The sequence below is a fragment of the Eretmochelys imbricata genome, chromosome 3 (genome assembly GCF_965152235.1).
Source record: "Eretmochelys imbricata isolate rEreImb1 chromosome 3, rEreImb1.hap1, whole genome shotgun sequence".
NCBI lineage: Eukaryota > Metazoa > Chordata > Testudines > Cheloniidae > Eretmochelys > Eretmochelys imbricata.
In genome coordinates, this window is record NC_135574.1 from 1,996,695 (window position 1) to 2,012,696 (window position 16,002).

Below are 16,002 nucleotides of genomic sequence, written 5' to 3' on the forward strand. Positions count from 1 at the left end.
TCATGTACCCCAGCCCCCTAATCATTTTTATTGCCCTCCGCTGGACTCTCTCCAATTTGTCCACATCCTTTCTTTATTGGGGGGCCCAAAACTGGACGCAATACTCCAGGTGTGACCTCACCAGTGCCGAATAGAGAGAATAATCACTTCCCTCCATTTTCTGGCAGTGCTCCTACTAATACAGCCCAATATGCCGTTGGGCTTCTTGGCAACAAGGGCACAGTGTTGACTCATATCCAGCTTCTGGCCCACTGCAATCCCCAGGTTCTTTTCTGCAGAACTGCCGCTTAGCCAGTTGGTCCCCAGCCTGTAGCAGTGCCTGGGATTCTTCCATCCTAAGTGCAGGACTCTGGACTTGTCCTTATTAAACTCATCAGATTTCTTTTGGCCCAATCCTCCAATTGGTCTAGGTCACTCTGGACCCTATCCCTACCCTCCAGCATATCTACCTCTCCCCCCAGCTTACTGTCATTTGCCAACTTGCTGAGGGTGCAATCCATCCCATCATCCAGATCATTGATGAAGATGTTGAACAAAACCGGCCCCAGGACCGACCCCTGGGGCACTCCGCTTGATACCAGCTGCCAACTAGACATCGAGCCATTGATCACTACCTGTTGAGACTGACGATCTAGCCAGCTTTCTATTCATCTTATAGTCCATTCATTCAATCCATACTGCTTTAACTTGCTGGCAAGAATATTGTGGGATACTGTATCAAAAGCTTAGAGAAAGTCAAGATATATCATGTCCACCACTTTCCTTATATCCACAGAGCCAGTTATCTCATCATAGAATCAATTAGGTTGGTCAGGCATGACTTGCCCTTGATGAATCCATGTTATCTGTTCCTGATCACCTTCCTCTCCTCCAAGTGCTTCAAAATGGATTCCTTGAGGACCTGCTCCATGATTTTTCCAGGGACTGAGGTGAGGATGACCAGTCTGTAGTTCCCCGTATTCTCCCTTTTCCCCTTTTTTAAAGCCGGGCACTATATGTGCCTTTTTCCAATCGTCTGGGACCTCCCCTGATCGCCACAAGTTTTCAAAGATAATGGCCAATGGCTCTGCAATCACATCAGCCAACTCCCTCAGCACCTTCGGATGCATTAGATCTGGGCCCATGGACTTGTGCATGTCCAGCTTTTCTAAATAGTCCTGAACCTGTTCTTTCACCACTGAGGGCTGCTCACCGCCTCCCCGTACTGTGCTGCCCAGTGCAGCAGTCTGGGAGCTGACCTTGTCTGTGAAGACGGAGGCAAAGAAAGCATTGAGTACTTCAGCTTTTTCCACATCGTCTGTCACTAGGTTGCCTCCCCCATTCAGTAAGGCCCCCCACACTTCCCTTGACCTTCTTTTTGTTGCTAACATAACTGTAGAAACCCTTCTTGTTACTCTTCACATCCCTTTCTAGCTGCAACTCCAATTGTGCCTTGGCCTTCCTGATTACACCCCTGCATGCTCAAGCAATATTTTTATACTCCTCCCTAGTCATCTGTCCAAGTTTCCACTTCTTGTAAGCTTCCTTTTTGTGTTTAAGCTCACTGAAGATTTCTCCTGCAGGAACCTGGAAAGGAAGTGGGGCGGGTTGACCCTTTCCCATGAAAGGCCTGGCAGTTGACAATGCAGAACTGGAGTCAGGCGGACAAATAAGCTTTTCGGTCAGTGGCTCAGTTTCTCGTGGTCTTTATCTTTTGGAGTCTCCCCTGTGGATCTGCTCTTCTTTTGGACTGTGGTGTCAGATACATGTAGAAATGTTCAAGGCCCTTAGGAAGGACTAGGTAAGAGTTTTCTACTTGCTTTGAAGTCAAGGAAGTGAGGCTGGGGTGTGCCGCAGACCCCTCGCTGGGTCCAGTATGTCCTCCTTAATTGGAAGGGCAAGTCTTGTGGGACTGAGGAGCTGAATGTGTTGAACAGCTTATTATGTGTATTGTCTTGGATCACCATTGTCTCGATGTATAACGTTTCAGCTCTCCTTGAGAGCCAATCTTGGAAGGTCTGAAAATCAACAGCTGGTGTCAGGGACGAGGTGACAATCTTGTTGCGGGATGACAAGGATTCATTCCTCAGGCAAGGAGGACAGTTGGAGTGTCTCCCAAGCTACCTTGTGATGGGGCTTTACTTTGGGGCCTGTGGCAAGGAGGGCCCAAAAAAGCTAGTATGCCCATGATAGCACATTATACTGGTACTGGCCACCCACTGCCAGTCATGTGTCAGAGCGCAGAACAGGGGTCTTCTAGAATACCCTTTTGGGTACTGTTCCGGTCTCTCAGGAGAGTGCTCCTGGCTCAAAGGGGAGAGGGGGCGTGGCCTGGGCACTGCAAGGAGAAATACATCTCAGAGATCAGTAGTGCCGCTGGATGCAGTTCTGGTGCTGATGCTGAAGGTGCCAGCATTACGGTCACTGCAGCTCCAGTGTTGAGAGGAGGGGTGAAGGTTGCTCCTCAGCAGGGCTACTGGTCAGAGCTGGTACCGGGGTGGATCTTGGTGTCAACGGGAACTGGCGTGACAGTCTCTCAAGCCTCCTTCTCTGAAGGTGCCTTGCTCCCATCCTTTGGCATCATAGCGGGTTTTGAGGACTTATCTCTGGACCTTGAGTCCCCCTTGTGGGATGGTTGTGTTGACCGTTCTGAGCAGTGTTTGTGCTCGTGTGGGTATGTCACTCAGCATCCAGGCTGGACAGGCAGGGTCTCTCTCCCCAGGGGCTGGGGCTGATGCAGCTGGTGCTGACGCTGATAATCTCGGTGCACTTTCAGGTTTTTTCTCCCTGCCGGAGCCAGAGGTGTGGTGCCTGGTAGCCAGGGTCTCCTCAGATCCATCTTGGATCATGTTCACTCCAAGAAGTGTAGTTTGAGTCTCCCATCTCAAGATTTTTGGATGTGGGACGAGAAGGAGTGGCAGATGGAACATGGGGGAGGTTTAGGTTGGATATTAGGAAAAACTTTTTCACTAGGAGGGTGGTGAAGCACTGGAATGGGTTACCTAGGGAGGTAGTGGAATCTCGTTCCTTGGAAGTTTTTAAGGTCAGGCTTGACAAAGCCCTGGCTGGGGTGATTTAGTTGGGGATTGGTCCTGCTTTGAGCAGCGGGGTTGGACTAGATGACCTCCTGAGGTCCCTTCCAACCCTGATATTCTATGATTTGTCAGGGATCTGTTCTATCCTGAGGCATCTGCTGTGTCTACTGACTAAGGGCATCAGACCACTGCAGGAAAGACAGGGTTTAAACCCCCTGGGTTTAGCATCCACCACTGCTAACGGCTAGCATGAAGTGCTTTCACCCTGCTGTACAAGGGATGTATGGCAGGGGATGGGACGTTTGCTGCCTGTCCTTTTCCTTCTTTTTGAACATACAACTAAAAAGTTCTTAATAGAAAACAGGAAAAAAGGTGCAGAGAGATTTCTTCAGGAGTTCGAAACCACAGAAATGGTTTGGACACTGCCCAGGTTCCGTCCTGCAGCCACAAGGGCACATGGGAACTGAGGGAGGGCTGTGACCGTTCCACCTTTTATACCCTCATATGGGAGCACAAGGAGGCACGGAGTGCATGTGCAGCCCGAGGGACACTGACACAAAGACTCCAAAGTTGTGTGTCTGAGGCACATGTGTGGATCCACAAACACATCCTCCAAGAGAGGTGTGCAGCTGCTAAAGTGATGGGGCGACATAAGCACGTCACTAAGAGAGGAGATCGCTAGTTGCCCTTGGTCACACCTGTGTGGCCTCACTGTCCCCAACACTTGGCCTTTGAGTATCACTTTGACCACGATTGTCACAAGGGGCTCTGTGGAGTCAGAATCCAGGCAGCATCTGGCATTTTGTTATTATTTTGAAGGGGCAGCTGCACAATAACACTTTGCCTCTCATTTTCATTATTCCCTGAGCTGCTGGTAAATGTAGGGACACTTTGTCGTGACACAGGAAGGTCCCTTCAGCATGGGTTTCCCGGTGTAGCCTGCTCCACTCTTTAAAGGGTAATCAAGGCCAGGCCAGGTTTTCAAACTGGCTGAGCCCCAGGTGCCAAGGGGCTGCAGGGTAGAACCCAATGAACCTTGTCCTAAGCAAGACTTATCCCAGAACAAAATCCTGGAATCACTCTGCAGATGCAAACCTCATCTTTCTACAATGGGACCAACCCAAAGCCCAGGTTGGGATCCAGACTTTCCCAAAGTTCGGCCCATTCCAGAGAGAGGTTTCAGCTGAGAGCTTGGATCTGATTCCCAAGCTGGAGTTTTGGCTTGGGGCCATTTCCACTCTTACTAATGTAGGAGACTCGGGCACAATCCTTACCATCAAACCCAAGATCCATCTGCTGCAGCTTCCAATCTGCAAGAAAGCTACAGTCCCTTCTGGATCACTGTTCTGCCAGAATCTCCTACATAAGGCAACTCCCACCCTTCCGCCTGCACACCGCACCCACTGGGCTTTGTGGAAGTGGTGCCAGGGCTGCACATGGCTCTAAATCAGCAGGCACCAGCCTGACAGCCCTGGAGACTGAAGCCTCTGTGCATCCACAGGAAAGGCACAGCCTGGGCAACGGGAGGGCAAGCGCTCCCCATACAATGCCAAAGCAGCATACCTGAGCCTGAACTAGTGTGAGCCCCTCTGAGGTGAGGCGGCAGATCAGACTCCAGGACCTTGCTGCCAACAATGCAGGAAACTGTGCTGGTGGCTTTGTGATGTGGATACTTGTCCACACAGAACTGCCCTGAGTCTCCCAGCTCGCTACACTCCAGCCCCACTGAACGCCCGTAGGTGGGAATGATTCCCACTGGAGCTGCACTGGAACCTGTGACCTGAGGTGAAGGCCACAGCTCTCATCCTCAGTCTTTCCCTGTCTCCCCCAACGTGGCATTTCTCCATCTCTTTCTCACTAGTGCTCCATCTACCCTGATGGACTCATTCCCCACTGGTGTAGGTGGACACAATGGGAGCTGCCCCTACTCCTAGGGCTTAATTTGGCGCCCTTTCTCCTCATCTATCTAGTAGCCCTTCCTCTGTCGCTTCTCATGTGTGTGCCTCTCTCTGTCTGGCCTGGATGGCAGAACACCAACATGTGCCATGGGTAAGGGGCATGGATCTGGGATGGAGAGATCCAGTTCAGGAAATCACACGGACACAGACAGAACAGGTGACATCAATCAGAGCCTTTGTCGCCAGGGGCTCCCTGTCCCCATGGGCTCTTGCAGCTCCACCGGTCTCTGGCAGGCTTGCTCCAGGCACAGGGCTGAGCTCTCTGAGAGTGCAGGAAGTTGGCTAACCCAGGTATAAGTGGGAGGGAAGAGCAGTGGCAGGATGGAAGAGTCACAGGCCTAACTTGCAGACAGCAGGGCTATTCCTGGTCAGACTTGTCCTTTTAATCCATCTGTTTTGCTCAGGGTCAGACCTCAGACCAATGACCAAGTGAAAGGACCAAACTATGTACAAGCAAAAGTCCTGCAGGCTTCAAACTGCAGAATCCAGGTGTCTCTCTGTAGGTAGTCTGCCTGACTTCAAAGCCTTTGCCAGAGCTCGCAGCACCCCGCCTGCGTGCGAGGTGCACAGGACAGGTGCAATGAGGGTCTGAAACTCAGGGCCTCCCCTCTTAGGCTGTAGCTGCACTCAAATTTCCCCCCTAACCTTTCCCCGCTGTCACTACCCCGATGCAGTTCCTTCTCTTGCATTCAGCCCCCTGCTGTGGCTTGCAGGTCTCCTCTGCACCATTCTGGGGGGTCAGCAGCAGGAGGGAGAGAAGAGCCACCCCGGCAATCCAGTCCCCATTCCCCAGCCCTATACTGATGGAAAGCAACTGCCCAAAGCAGCCGCTTGGCAGGCCAGGGTCTATAAATAGCCACACAGTCTGCAGCTGGGAGAGGACCTGTTGCTAGGGAGACACAGCTGACACTCAGCAAGTGACAGAACAAGGGAGACGAGCGGAAGAAGGAAGGGATTATCGAGTGAGGCAGGAAGAGCGGCAGGAAGAGCGTGCTAGAGGAAGAGCTCTTGCAATCAGCCCAGCGCAGAGATGGGCAGAGGTAGGAAGGGTGTTTGGGGTGGGCTGGATACACTCTGCGGCTTGTTTCCCTAGCCCAGAAGCAGCATCTGGCTATGGTGCACAGCTGGCTAACCCTTCTAAAGAGCAAACAGACCCCATCCCCTTCCCTCAGCAGCTCCTGCCCCAGGCCAGTGGGGAGGTGGGGTCACAGCATCTGGGCCAAATACAGGGGAGGGGCAGGGTGGGGACAGCTGGTTTCCGAGCAGAGGCCTGCTGGCTGAGTGCAGGAGAAGGCCGGGTGGGGTGGCAGCGAAGGGTCTGCACGCATCACAGAACGGGTGGTCTGTTCTGGTTGGTGTGTACATCCCACTATGGCCTGATCCCGCCGGCCTGTCACCCCACACACACAACCCCCTCTGAGCTCTGAGCCTGCTCTCACCTGTCCCCATCCTCCTAGGTCAGCATGACGCCCCTTCGGCCTGCCTTGGCACTACCAGGCACCTCCTTCCCTCCGGACTAACCTCCAGCCTGGCCTGGTCTGGCCCCCTGCAGCACCCCTTGCCTCGGCCTTCACCGCCACGTTCTCACCCTTCACAAGCTCTGGCTGGGCCCACGGAGATGTCAAGAGTAACAAGAAGAGTTTTTTCAGGTATGTTGGCAACAAGAAGAAAGCCAAGGAAAGTGTGGGCCCCTTACTGAATGAGGGAGGCAACCTAGTGACAGAGGATGTGGAAAAAGCTAATGTACTCAATGCTTTTTTTGCCTCTGTTTTCACTAACAAGGTCAGCTCCCAGACTGCTGCGCTGGGCATCACAAAATGGGGAAGAGATGGCCAGCCCTCTGTGGAGATAGAGGTGGTTAGGGACTATTTAGAAAAGCTGGACGTGCACAAGTCCATGGGGCCGGACGAGTTGCATCCGAGAGTGCTGAAGGAATTGGCAGCTGTGATTGCAGAGCCATTGGCCATTATCTTTGAAAACTTGTGGCGAACCGGGGAAGTCCCGGATGACTGGAAAAAGGCTAATGTAGTGCCAATCTTTTAAAAAGGGAAGAAGGAGGATCCTGGGAACTACAGGCCAGTCAGCCTCACCTCAGTCCCTGGAAAAATCATGGAGCAGGTCCTCAAAGAATCAATCTTGAAGTACTTGCATGAGAGGAAAGTGATCAGGAACAGCCAGCATGGATTCACCAAGGGAAGGTCATGCCTGACTAATCTAATCGCCTTTTATGATGAGATTACTGGTTCTGTGGATGAAGGGAAAGCAGTGGATGTATTGTTTCTTGACTTTAGCAAAGCTTTTGACACGGTCTCCCACAGTATTCTTGTCAGCAAGTTAAGGAAGTATGGGCTGGATGAATGCACTATAAGGTGGGTAGAAAGCTGGCTAGATTGTCGGGCTCAACGGGTAGTGATGAATGGCTCCATGTCTAGTTGGCAGCCGGTATCAAGTGGAGTGCCCCAAGGGTCGGTCCTGGGGCCGGTTTTGTTCAATATCTTCATAAATGATCTGGAGGATGGTGTGGATTGCACTCTCAGCAAATTTGCGGATGATACTAAACTGGGAGGAGTGGTAGATACGCTGGAGGGGAGGGATAGGATACAGAAGGACCTAGACAAATTGGAGGATTGGGCCAAAAGAAATCTGATGAGGTTCAATAAGGATAAGTGCAGGGTCCTGCACTTAGGATGGAAGAATCCAATGCACCGCTACAGACTAGGGACCGAATGGCTCAGCAGCAGTTCTGCGGAAAAGGACCTAGGGGTGACAGTGGACGAGAAGCTGGATATGAGTCAGCAGTGTGCCCTTGTTGCCAAGAAGGCCAATGGCATTTTGGGATGTATAAGTAGGGGCATAGCGAGCAGATCGAGGGACGTGATCGTTCCCCTCTATTCGACATTGGTGAGGCCTCATCTGGAGTACTGTGTCCAGTTTTGGGCCCCACATTACAAGAAGGATGTGGATAAATTGGAGAGAGTCCAGCGAAGGACAACAAAAATGATTAGGGGTCTAGAACACATGACTTATGAGGAGAGGCTGAGGGAGCTGGGATTGTTTAGCCTGCAGAAGAGAAGAATGAGGGGGGATTTGATAGCTGCTTTCAACTACCTGAAAGGGGGTTCCAAAGAGGATGGCTCTAGACTGTTCTCAATGGTAGCAGATGACAGAACGAGGAGTAATGGTCTCAAGTTGCAGTGGGGGAGGTTTAGATTGGATATTAGGAAAAACTTTTTCACTATGAGGGTGGTGAAACACTGGAATGCGTTACCTAGGGAGGTGGTAGAATCTCCTTCCTTAGAGGTTTTTAAGGTCAGGCTTGACAAAGCCCTGGCTGGGATGATTTAACTGGGAATTGGTCCTGCTTCGAGCAGGGGGTTGGACTAGAGGACCTTCAGGGGTCCCTTCCAACCCTGATATTCTATGATTCTATGACTCGCCCGGGCATGAGTCGGCACCCCAAGGGCCCGAGTCGGGGGCCTGCTCCACGGCTGTGCAGGGAGCTGGGAGATTCTCCAAACGTGTAACGGGCCAAGACACCCTGAATCGCACGACGGAGCCTGAGGCCTCGGTTCCCAAAGACAAGTCATGGGGAAGAGACGGCCCCTTCCTCCGCCATCTCTGCCAGGTTGTGGGGGCCAGCACGCCCCTTGCCCTCTCCCAGACACGCAGCAAGGACTGAGACCCAACCTTTCAAACCAGAACTACCGCCTCCTCCTCCCCGCGCTCAGACCCCCACTGCTCCCTGCTCACCCTCAGACACCCCTGCTTCCCACCCACCCCTAAGGCGTCCCCTGCTCGCGCCTCAGATGCCCCCCGCTCACCCCTCAGGCTCATTACTCCCTGCTCTCCCTCAGACACCCCTGCTTCCCACCCACCCTTAAGGCGCCCCCTGCTCGCCCCTCAGACCCACTGCTCTCTGCTCACCCCTCAGATCCCCACTGCTCCCCACCCGCCCCTCAGATGTCCCCTGCTCACCCTTCAGACCCCCACTGCTCTCTGCCTGCCCCTCAGACACGCACTCCAATGGTTGAGCTGCACCCCCACCTCCTCAAACAGGTGTGGGAGGGGGCGACAGATGCCCCCCCCATCTCCTCAGATAGGCGACAGTAGGCCAGTGCCTTCCCATCTCCTCACACATGCTCCAAGGCCTAGTCACCCCCTTCTCCCCACCGACTGCTCACACACACACTACAGTGGCTGAGACGTACCCCATCCCCTCAGGCAGGCGACGGGGGCCCAAGTGCCCCGCCATCCCCTCAGGCAGGCGACGGGGGCCCAGGTGCCCCGCCATCCCCTCAGGCAGGCGACGGGGGCCCAGGTGCCCCGCCATCCCCTTAGGCAGGCGACGGGAGCCCTGGTGCCCCTCCATCTCCTAACATGACAGGAACCAGGTGCCCCCATCTCCTCAGGCAAACAAAGGGGGCCACAGACATGCAGCCGGAGCTGAGATCTCTCTCCAACATTCTCTGGGCTGCCCTCAGGACAAGTCTCATTTCCCCTTCCCTCAGTCCCCTGGGCACTTGTCGTCTTCATTTCCATCTCTGCATCATTCGCCTCTTCTCCAGGCTCCAAGCCCACCCCCTTCCAGCCAAGCATGATGATCCCCATCTGCTCAGAGTGAGCCTTTGCTGCTTCCCCACCTCTTCACGCTCACAAAGCAGGTGACCGCCCCGGCATCTCAAAGCACCTCCGCTGGCTCCCCGTCCACTTCCAAATTACACTCCTCGCTCACAAAACCTGCCTGCTCCCCTCCACCCTCACTCCCCTCTGTCCATTCCCACCTCACCATTGGGCAAGGGCCTTCTCCCTGCAGGTCCTGATCTCCCTGTATCTCTCTGCCCCATCGGCTCTCCGCATCTCCCCCAATCTGGCCAAAGCCTGGTGGCCGTTTCCCTCTCCGGCTGACATGGCTTTGGCGTCACCTGGGTCCGGATCACCGTCCCTATGAAATAGCCCTGCCTGTCCACCATACTCTATTCCCCCCCACCCCTCCACTGTCCCTCCTGGGTCTTTCTAATGGCATACAGGCTCTTAAAGCTCTTTCCTTCCTTCACTCCCTACATCTCTGATTGGCCACCTGGCTCCCTATGGTACTACCACTGACAACCTGACCTCTGGTTCTTTCGCCATCTCTTTACCTGCCACTTTCCATCCCAGGGCCCTCTCTCAGTTCCTCCCATCTCTGACCTTCCCTTCCTCAGCAAAGTGCCTGAGCGAGTCACTTCCTCTCATCTCCCCAGCCCCTCTCACACTGTGTCCTGGATCCAGGTCAGCCAGGGTTTCCCCCTCACAGCATGGAATCTCTCTCCTCCATGGAGTTAACCGCCTCCTCTCCTGAGCTGACAAAGGCTCCTTCTTGCTGACCCCAGAGCAGCCACTGTTCTCTGGTCCACTTCACAGCTATGCTGGCATCTCCGTGCCCCTCCTGAAATGGGTCTACTCCTGAGCTAACAGCTAGTTCTCCATCCATGGAGGAGGCTCCTGCTCTGCCCCAGGAAGTCCATTCTTGGCCCTGGGCTCTTTACCATCTTCTCCCTCTAATCACTAGCTGCTACTTTTGTTCAAATGATACATGACTGTACGGAACTTTTAACACCTTTAATGAACCCTCCGTGCCTGACTTGATCAAATAAACCGCTCTGCTTCCTTCAGGCTAAAAGAGAAGTGCTTCCCTTTGCCATGGGGGCTTCTTCAAGCCCAGCAAAACAGATTTCAAAATGGACAACTGTCAAGGGACAACAGAGCCCTAGTAAACTCAGGATCAGGTCTCCACTGTGCAGTGAGTGGCTCGAGTCCTGGCCCACAGAGTGTTCAGTCTAAGAATACAAAGTCAGTGAGGCTTTCAGTCAAAATTAAATGGCAAAAACCTTCGTTAACGCAGGGTTAAGGTTCAGCAAAACTCAAACTTCTGAAAACCATGAAATATAGTCTTGGGGTGCATGGCCACTCAACCTTGACTCTGCCCCCTGGAGCTGGCAGTAGCCCTGGTCAATTCTCTGCATGCACTGCAGCCTCGTTCGCTGCAGTGGTGGAGGAATACGGTGGATCAGCTTGGCAAGGCTGTGATTGTGACAGGAGGATCTGGGACTGAGCCCTGTTATCAAAGACAAGAGGTGTATGTGTACCTTGAGGGTCCCATCTGCACTGCTGCCACACAGAATCAAGTAGGCTGGCAGTAGTGGGGCATTGGGGTTTCCTTGCCATAGGTATTGTCAGGAGTGAGATTTAATGATGGGTAGGGAAAAGTAAAGGGTTAGCTGGTAGCCTGGGTGCAAGTGGGAAGGAATTGTAAATGGGCAATGAAGTGGTTGTTAAATGTTACAGGTGTGGTATTCTGTAGGGGGAGTAGGCTCAGTGTTTGAGCACAGGACACGTGCAGACAGCACCTGTCCATCACAAGGAGAAGGAAGAGTTGGACTGTGTGTTATGGGTGTACTGGGGCATTGCTCAAAGAGACCACAGTGAAGGCTGCATGGGCGTTCACCTTAACTCAGTATTTCCTGGGTTTCAGGGGTGGAGTTTTGCCAAATTCAACGTTCTGGAAGGGTGTGATCCAGCACCAGGCAACCTGAACTCTGCATTAACTAAGTTTTTGCCATTTAACTTCCTAGTTTTTTAAACATGAAGAGAAATGTTTGTTGGTAGGAGTTATTGGTCATTTGGACAGCTGTAGTGCTCACCTGGGTTTGCAGCTGATATGCTACTGTGGCTAGGTAACAATCAAAAGATTTAGGTTTTATATACAGTGAGAGTTCTCAAAGAGCTCATTTTACACGTGGGAAACTGAGGCACTGAGCGGTGAAGTGATGTGTCCAAGGTCACCCAGCAGGCCAGTGGCAGAACTAGGAACAGTTCTAGTCCAGTGATCTGTCTATTAGAACACAGGGTTCTCTGTGACTCCTCAGGGCTTCTCCTCTCTCCTGTACATAGAGTTATAGTGGAAAGGATAACGGTCGTGCTTTCAAATAGTTGCAAGCCTTCCCACCTTCTCCCCTCCCACTCCTTCCCCCTTAACTGAGCCCTCCAACTCTTCTTCCTTCCCCTACCACATTCCCATTTATCCCCCTCCCCAGAACACTCCCATCCCTCACTGCAGACCCTTATTACCGCCTACTCTTGCACCTCTAATCACCGTTCTCCCTCCTAGCGAGCATTTGCATGTGTAATTCATTTTCTTCTCAAAAATACATTCAGCACATCTGAGTATTCTGCTGTACTCCGATTACATTTATTAAAAAACCCCAAACCAGACCCCCACCACCGTGACAGGCAGATTTCCCCCAAACGTTTATGATTCTTTCAGATTTCTGCCCAGGGTGGGTTCCAGACGTCACAATTAGAGGCTCAGAGTGGTGGTAAGTGGCCCATTTATCTCAATGTGATGTTCTCAGATGAAAGGGAACACCCCATGGAGATGAATACAACCTGAAAGAACGGCCCTGAGACACATGAACTGCTCCATTCCTGGCAGTGGGTGTTCCCGTCTCTGCACCCTAGTACTAGAGAGTTTGGGCAGAGCCTAGCACACCGGTTCTCAGCTCCTCACTCCAGCCAGCCTCAACAGTGTGTCAGTGGGTGCTTTCTTGGTGCATACTCTGAGCCTCATGCCTGTTCCAAGCTCCCCATGCCAGAGTGGCAGGGCTTCCCCAGATCCTCCTAGCTCACATGAGGGGGGCCGGAAGCAGGGTTCAGATACCTACACAGGAGTAGTGACCCCCAGATCACATGATTGGATTTAGAAGGGGGGTGCAGACACTCCCAGAAAGGCAAGACCCCTCCAAAACCTGGGTCACATGAGGGGGGCAAGGAAATAGGGGGTCACACCCACATAGATGAGCAGACCCCCCCAAGATCCTGACACACACGGGGTGGAGGGAGTGGAGCTCAGACACCACTGGAGGAAGCAGGGATCCCCAGATCCCAACTCACATGGGGGGTCATGTGGCGCACACATAGGAGAGGAATGTGGGGCTGCCAGGTGCCTCTGTCCCTACTCTCCCCATTAGTCACCCCCCATATCCCGCTTCCCAGTGTCCCACCCCTTCCTCCTCTCCTCTCCTCTCCTCTCCCACTCCCCATCCCCTGATCCTCCAACCCTGCTCCCCTATTCCCACCTATTCTTCCACCTCTAAGAACTCGCCCCTCCCAGGGAGCATCAGCGTGTGTAGTTTACTTTCTTCCTAGTTTCAGCGCCTTCTGAATACTCAGTTGTCCTCAGATTATGTTTCCTCAATCTAAAGACTGCCAGGGACAGAAGCAGACTGGAGCAACATGCCTGCTTTTTTAACTGCCTGTTCCTACCCCGGGTTGGATCTGAACTCACAGTACCTGGCTTGGTGCTCAGAGTCCCTGAGCAGAACACGTCCTCAGAACCACTCAGACCCTGTGGCACACAGTGACTTTTCCAGATAGCTAGCCTCTCTCCGGACATATGCAGTGGAATTAATTAAAGGGGTCGATAAGCACATGATACTTGTGACGTGTCTAACTGGAGAAGCAATGCTTTTTCAAATCATGTTTTCATTTGATCCCCCCCCAGGGCTGGTGGGTGCCAAGCCCTGTCTTGGGGTAACGCCTGAGCGCTGGACATGCTGGAGTGAGGATCTGAGTTCTACCTGCGAGCAAAAATAGGTCACCAGAATCTGTCAACTTTAAGACAAACTGTTTTTTCCCCAGGGGGTTCTACCGAGGGGATCATTGGTCAAATGGCCCCAAATCTGGATCAGTTACCGAACCCCGCACTGAAGGAGACACAACGGGGCAATCCGAGTAGTCGTGTAGATTTTAGAGCACTCAGCGCAGTTGGATTTCAAACACGAAAGCTGGTCTGGACCGTAGGTATTGCAGAGCTGTCACTGCTATACTACAGCCAACGAACCCGAACAGGCACGGGGCAAGAGCCTGCCGCTCCGAAGAAGGAGAATACACCTAGGCAAAGAGGGTTTTAAAATGGTGCTGCATCCTTTGTCCTCGTCCTGTCTGGCCTTGGCCCGCGAGCTCTTTGAGGCAGGAACCGGCTCTACATTTGATCTGTGTCTGTCAGCAGGGTACAGTCCGCCAGGAGCGGGCTACACACACTGCTCGGGGACTGATCCCCTATCAAACTTCTGTTTGCCTTTACATCGGGGCCCTCCTCTGCCCCCCGAATCCTCTTTTTCCTCCCACACTTCCTACGCCTGGAAACCTGCCTATTGCCGCCTCCTGTTCTCTGCCAGAATCAGCCCCGGCTTCACCTCCTCCTGTGGCGCCATCTCCATTCCCTCTCCCCTGGCCTACGGCAGCCCCCTGGGCTAGCCTCTTTCCACCACGTGGTACTGCCATCACTTGGATTTCATCTCCACTGTAAGCTCCTCAGGGCAGGAACTGAGCCACTTCCTTTACCTGCAAAGTGCAATGCACACCCAGGGCGCTAGCCAGCTCGTAAGTCCTAGCTCTCCCCGGGCCACACACACATGCCCCCAAACTCGGACACCTCGGCTGGCTGCCCAGGCACGCCCCGCCACGGGCTTTCCCCAGCCTGTTTCACAGACCTCTCTCTCTTACTCCCCACCCATCCTGCACCAGCCTCCCCTCCGCCTATTCAACATCCCTCCCAGTGCTGGCGCAATGGCTTCCTCCTCTGCAGCTTCTGAGATTTCTGCATCTCTCTGACAGAGTCTAATGGACTGTCTATTTTCAGCTCTCCTCTGAGACCATCTCTTCTTCTCTTTCCTCTGTGCTGTCTGCACTGCCATGTCCACAGCACCTACACAACGCATTCGACCTCTCAGCGCCTCGCTCTCTCAGCCAGGGCTTAGCATTTCATTAACCCTATAAGGCTCGTCCGGGTGTCATTTGCGTGACAAACACTGCAAGGAAAGGGACAGACTGTATGTGGCATGGGCTGTCTGAGTGAATGTGATGGTGCGTGGATATGGTGCTTTAGCCGTGTGACTCTCTGCGGAGTTGTTAGTGCACGTACACATACAGAAGTGTTGAAGTGTGCATCCATAGGTGTACATGTCTATATGCCAGTGTGTGTACACCAGTGCGTGGATGCGAGACGGGGTGAATGGAAGTGTGGGTGTGAACGAGCAGGCCTGTGAACATGGGAGTGAACACAGGTGACTGGGAGTCTGAGGTCTGGGCACACCCTGTAACATGTCCAGCAGCACAAAGCCCAGGGGCTCCACGCCCCCCACACAGCATTTCAATGTCACAGTAAACACTGCCCAGAAGCAAAGCATGTCCGTGCCCCTCGCTCCGCCCCCCAGAAGGAAGTTACACCCATGCCACGAACCTTGTCAAGCTGGGATGCCGATGGATTATCAGTCTGTGGGGAGAAAGGTAAAGGAGAGGAGGGTGTTAGCAAACACAACCACATCATTCAGTACATCAGAAGCTGCCAGCCGCCCCGTGTCGGAAGCAGACGTTGCAGCAGCAGCAGGGGGGGCAACAGCACAGGGAAATCCCCTTCCCCTTTGCAACACACTGAGGCCTCAGGAAAGGGCCCCGCACCTTGAAGCCCCCCTCTGCTCAGTGAGACGGAAGATGATGGACGCTTGTGCCCATCAGTCAAGGGAAGCTGCACCACCAGAACCAGAGCAGACACGGAAGAGGAGGGGGGTTATTTTGGGGGGGGGGGGGGGAATTATCGACTTGTTTTTTGTGGGGAGCCGGTGTCCCTCGCTCCCTGGCTTCTAGGCTGTTCTCCACTGCTTGCCCAATAGCCGTAACCTCGCAGATTGTGGCCCTGAGGTTTGTCACTCCTTCACCGTAGCTGGAAAGGGGACAAGGACGTGGCAGAGGTGGGCTTTGGGCAGGCTCCTTCACTTTGGCTGAGTGCTGTCTCCATGGCATCTGTGCCCACCAACCCAGTATGGAGACAGGTGCCTGCAACCCTGCCACAGAAGCATTTCCTGCGGATGCCTCCCGACATGTGCAGTGCTCAGACTGTGCCATCCCTGCCCCAGCTCATACCAGCCCTGACAACCATCTTGCAAAGAACTCGGACAAGAAGCTGCTTTGCATTCACCGGGTGTGTCTGTTCA

At 53.3% G+C, this 16,002-nt stretch overlaps 1 protein-coding gene across 5 annotated transcripts in view; it reads right to left on the reverse strand.

Annotated features, from left to right (window-relative positions):
* The window catches only part of DNMT3A (DNA methyltransferase 3 alpha), a 272,889-nt gene that overhangs the window by 109,815 nt on the left and 147,072 nt on the right, over positions 1-16,002 (reverse strand). For 3 of the 5 annotated variants that reach the window (XM_077812260.1, XM_077812259.1, XM_077812263.1), the window contains exon 7: positions 15,252-15,284. The exons of the other annotated variants lie outside the window; for them this stretch is intronic. In XM_077812260.1, coding sequence (XP_077668386.1) covers positions 15,252-15,284 — 33 coding nt within the window. The remainder of the gene's footprint in view (positions 1-15,251; positions 15,285-16,002) is intronic. 5 annotated transcript variants of the gene reach the window in all.